This window comes from Camellia sinensis, unplaced genomic scaffold (assembly GCF_055761805.1).
Source record: "Camellia sinensis isolate YWXY unplaced genomic scaffold, ASM5576180v1 Unanchor1, whole genome shotgun sequence".
Taxonomy (NCBI): domain Eukaryota; kingdom Viridiplantae; phylum Streptophyta; class Magnoliopsida; order Ericales; family Theaceae; genus Camellia; species Camellia sinensis.
The window spans coordinates 25,915,198-25,920,271 of NW_028128987.1; the positions used below are offsets into that span (position 1 = coordinate 25,915,198).

At 35.6% G+C, this 5,074-nt stretch overlaps 1 protein-coding gene across 1 annotated transcript; it reads right to left on the minus strand.

Annotated features, from left to right (window-relative positions):
• Positions 1-282: 282 nt before the first annotated feature.
• On the minus strand, positions 283-4,650 carry LOC114256118 (glucan endo-1,3-beta-glucosidase 4). The gene is made up of 5 exons (XM_028195704.2): positions 4,527-4,650; positions 4,326-4,404; positions 2,282-3,675; positions 855-882; positions 283-756 (listed from the first exon to the last, which is right to left on the minus strand). Exons 3-5 carry the CDS (start codon positions 3,600-3,602, stop codon positions 600-602), a joined length of 1,506 nt encoding a protein of 501 aa, XP_028051505.2. The 5' UTR covers positions 3,603-3,675; positions 4,326-4,404; positions 4,527-4,650; the 3' UTR covers positions 283-599.
• Between the last annotated feature and the right edge of the window lie 424 nt (positions 4,651-5,074).

A 5,074-nucleotide genomic window follows, 5' to 3' on the forward strand; every position in this document is an offset into this window, starting at 1 on the left:
AAATAGAAGTAAAATAAGAAAAAACAAAAAATAGGCCCATTTGGTTTGGCCTGCAGTCCAGCCCAGCCCAACCAGTTAGGCAAAAGCTTGACTATTTTAGTCCACAGGCGAGCTTGAGTACCAATTTGGCGAGTTGGGTGAGCTTATATTGACCTTATTCAGCTGTATTTTGATCTAACTCAACACATCAACTTCTCTTTTAACAATTACTCGTCACCATCAAACAATTCAAGATTATATTACTTCAAAGTAAGCGTTATACATCATTGAATTCTAATCAAATGAAAACAAAATTTAATGTCTTATCAAGATTGAAAATATTCATAACAATTGCTTAGTGAAATACACTATTTACCACATACTGGTTTCATCTCCAAGGCTGTTATCCATTTTAAGTAACAAAAATGAATGTTACTTGAAGAGTGTAGATTACAATTAGCCCCAACACATCAACATGCTGGCTTGCAAAAGAGAGAAGAGGAAGGAGATGAATAAGAGAAAATAATCAAAATTAACTAAAGAAAAAGAATCATCCAACGCCACTGTCAAAGCTTGTGAATTTCCCATGATTGCATTATGTTGCAGCTTCCATCCACTGACTAATTACTCAACCCGGTAAATATCAAAGCAATAAATATTGCCAAAATCAATGACCCAATCTCAAGAATTTGAAGCCTTGAACTTTCTCCGGTGAAAGGAGTAATAGGTCCAAATGCAGCAGTAGGCGTGGTTACTCCACTTGAACTCGAATTTGAACTGTACCCCAAAAAAACAACAAAACAAATAATTACTATATGTTAAAAGGCCAGACCAAGACAAACTAATTAGGAACAGATGCAGCTTGAAGCTCTTACCTTCCGGTAAAAATGCAAGATCCATGACCTGCAAAAAGGCACACGCCAATAGACAAAATCAGGGGAATTAAAGAATGTAACGACACAGACTTAATTCATCATTTGTGGAGCAAAGTAGAAATATCACTACATGAATGAGGCAACTAAAATAAAAGAATAGCTGCATGTCAAATATTAAATACATAGAAATGGGAGGAACAAGATTCAACACATCCCATAGTACATTTAAACTGATAAATCGGATGGATTCACGAGAAAGGGTGATGCAATGTGTTACATGTTTTATTCATGGAGTCATGTCACCTTCAACATGGCAAGTTCTGATTATCTGAAAAGAAAATATAAACATGACACTGTTTTTTGAGTGCTACCGATAAGTTACATTTTCAAGAAGAAAATCAATGAAAAACAAATGAGAATTTTTTAAATAATTTTATCAAAGTTTTTGAAGTGATTCATAAAAGATCATAATGGCAGAAACATGAACCTCTTTTCCTCAATGGAGAGAAAAATTTAACTTCACCTTAGGTTTGTAATCACCAAAGAAGCACAGAATAAAGGCCATCCTTTATGCAGAGATGTGAATCAATGCTTCCAACAATAAAGTTCATGTCCTCGTAGGTCCAGGTTAGATTTCAAAAGCACCAAAATTGAGTAGCAATTTTCTTCGAGCCTACATTTTGTAGTGGTTCCTCAAGGAAGCATGCATCAATTTTCAGGCAGAGCCCAAACTAAAACATGTTACAGCTATCGTACACATCAATCATTATTGACATTGTAACTCAATTTCCCTCACAATTTGCATTTGCAGGCACTAAAATCTAGTTGATTTATATAAGTGTGAATGAAAACTTTCTTAAACAATTTTTACAGGAAAGCAAAGTTCATGTGAGAACATTGGACAGAAAAGACAGCAAATGAGGGCATATTCATTCCTTTAATTATTCTTTTGCACACTTATTCTTGTATGAGAAACACAACACTTTCATAAGAAGAAGGTGTCTAAGATATACAACTAAGTACTACCATTAATCGCTCAAAACTTTGCAGTTAGGTTTATTTATTTTTTCACTTGAATTTATAGCACACCATTTCCTGTCAAATGCAAAATCAAGCATGCTGTAAGCTGCTTGTTACTGGCTTACAACATTCACACAAGAAACCTGCATAAGTTTCTTGCTTCAAGGCTTGCATGTGTGAATCAGATGAGTACCTTTCCAAACCAGAGAAATTCCAGGAGCCTTTAACATTATTAAATAAACCATATGTTAATAATTGTATTACCTTAATCAAACAACCATTGTTTGCTGCACTGTTTGAAGACAATTTCTACTGAGATGTTTCCTTAGAAAGCATATAAGAAAAAGAACAAACACAGCTCTGAATAACAAACAGTATCAGTTTAAGAAATGGGCATAAGAACTTACTGGGATCAGCAGTAGTGGTGGTGGCTGTACCATCAAAGTCACAGGTTCCACCAACGCTATGAAGTTTTTGATAATAATCATTGTAAGCATAAGAAGCATGGTTTTGTATGTTATCAGGGTAATAACAAGGCTTTCCTGGTTGAATAGCACTGCAGTTGGCATGACCTTGCCCACAAGCCCAATTCAGTCCATTTTGCAACTTACTGGAATCTACACCTTGTTTTGCAATACAAAAAGCTGATGAAGAATTTCCAGCGATTCGCTCAGAAGTACTCAAACTCAGAGAGTAAACAGCACTCCCATTGACGAAAAAGAGGCCCCAGTTTCTCTCCGAGACAGGCCCACGCCTCTTGTCTTCATTGAGCAACTCATAAATGTACGTATTGATGGGAACAGTGGGCTGACTAGGTGGACCTGAACCATTTAAAACACGCTGGATCAAGTTATTATTAAAGGTTTCAGCATTCTCTATAGTAGCATCAGGTTCATTGGTTCCCCCAAGCCATGGCCAACCAGATTCAGTCACAACGATTGGAATCGCTGAAAAATTATAGCCTGCTATAGAGTTATACGTGGCATCCACCATAGCCTCAAGCATGCTGTCATAGTGAAAAAGAGTGTTTGGATCAACAATTTGTTTGACCGAGGAAAGTGGTTGAAAAAGAGCATAATCAATTGGAAATATGCCATTGGCATTAATGTATCCATAGTAAGGATAAGCATTTAGCATGTAATAGGAATTTGTGTTTCGTAAAAACTGAAGGATTTGGAAAATTGTAGAGTTCCACGTGGAATTGAAGGTGGCAGTTGATGGGGGAAATGGCTTAGAGATTATATCCATTGATTGTGGGGTCGAAACTTTGATCTGGTAATTTAGGTTTGCAGCAACTAGGGCTTTATGGAGGTAATTCATGGCAGGAACCAAAATGGGGGCAGCATTTGGGATTGAAGTAAGAACCTCACTGCCAACAGCAATGGCAGTGATATTGGTTGAAGGCAAGTAAGCTGCAACATTTTTATTAACCCACGCTGCTGCTGCTGATGAAGATTCTCCAATCCCTAAGACTTCCTCGTTAGTAACACCAACCATAACCTCAATCCCAGTGTTTGAAAGAGAATTCAACAAGTGAGCATCGGCATCAAAAAGGCGGACATGAGTTATCTGATTGGCTTTCAAAATTGCAACCACATCTGAAGCTGCTGGCAGGTTGGAAACATCAGTGCCTACGTTTATTCCTACGAATGCACCAGAAGCAGCATTGCAAAACATGTCAATTAAAAGGATGAGGACAACACTTCCAATGCATATTTGAGGCATCATTCACTCCAAGAAACCTCCAACCTCAACGTTAACTCCTGAACATTCACTACCGTTTGAATTGGTATTGCCAAAGCTACATCAAACACATACAAAATGCCATAAGATGCTGAATCAAACAAAGATATAAATTAAAGCTCCAAATTATGCAACAAGACACCAAACAAAATGAAGCTGAACCACAAACTAATGAACTTCTGAATATTTAGGAGTACTCGGTGGGGCACGGAAAATCAGTCATGCGGTGATTATTGTAATAAGCGTAGATAAAACACAGTTTGAGCTCCAACAGTGCAAGTCAACAAACCTAATGCAGTTGAGCAAGGTGAAAAAAAGAAAAAAGAAAAACGATTGTGTGTGTGAATGTTTGAGAGAAAACAATAGAAGCTTGGATAAAATTGAAATCACAATGAAGAATCTAAATGATGTCTATTGCTGATCTATCATTTTTCAAAGCCCTAACACAAAAACCAATGAAATTAAAAATAAAAATAAAAATAAAAAAAAGAAAGAAACATTTTTAGTCCATTCTTCAGAGCAAGGAAAAGAAATGCAAGAAAACCCTCAAGAAGAAATAGGGAAGAAAAAATAAATAAAAAATACAGAAGGGCATTACCAGTTAAGCATAAACTCAGAGAACCCAACCCACTTAGCAAAGCAAAACATCACAAAACAAAGGACCCAGAAGTAGAAATCAAGAGAAAACCAGTGGGTAAGTAAATGTACCTGATTGTACTCTGGCTTAGCTGCAAACGCCCAGAAATTTACCCTTCCAGTAGTAGACCTCCTAAGATTTAACAAAACCCTAAAATTCAGACACAGATTTAAGCCTCAGAAAGAAAAAAAAAATTCAAATCAGAACACATAGAATCTAATAAAGAGCCTTAAAAGATTTCAAAAGCCCCCATTGAAAGTTAAAAGCCTCACACTTTACAGTCTTACATAACATATATGGAAACCAGAAGGGCAACCCATTTTTGTATTGTATACATACACTAGGTAGAAAAATGCTTGGGAGCTTTGAGCATTCCCATTCCATAACTGTACCTCACTTCTCACTTTTCATTATTTTGCTCTATTTTTTTATTTTATTTTATTTTATTTCATTTTATTAGAGGTTAAAGGAAAATATTACAATTGTTCAAAAAAAAAAAAAAAATTCACAATTTTAATTACAGAATAAACCTAATTCTTATACCTCATCATTATTATAGACAAATTTATAATTATAAATATATAAATTTTTACATTACTCAAATATCAAAATAAGAGTGATACATGGGAGATGTTGAGCGACTCCACTACTTACTCCCAAATGCAAAATTATTGACTATGCCCCACCCACCATCACCACCCTTTTCTCTTTAATAAATATTTACACACTACGGACTGTACACACACGGTTACGCTAAAATACATACCCATATATATATATATATATATATTTTTTCCATGTATCTAAAAAAAAAAAAAAA

What these genes read in the sequence shown, in the direction of transcription:
- LOC114256118 (XM_028195704.2), bottom strand. Translation starts at nt 3,602, where the DNA reads ATGATGCCTCAAATATGCATTGGAAGTGTTGTCCTCATCCTTTTAATT. An exon ending in CACCACTACTGCTGATCCCA is followed by an intron (nt 883 to 2,281) that starts GTAAGTTCTTAT and finishes GCCTTTTTGCAG; the next exon opens with GTCATGGATCTTGCATTTTT. An exon ending in TCTTGCATTTTTACCGGAAG is followed by an intron (nt 757 to 854) that starts GTAAGAGCTTCA and finishes TTTGGGGTACAG; the next exon opens with TTCAAATTCGAGTTCAAGTG.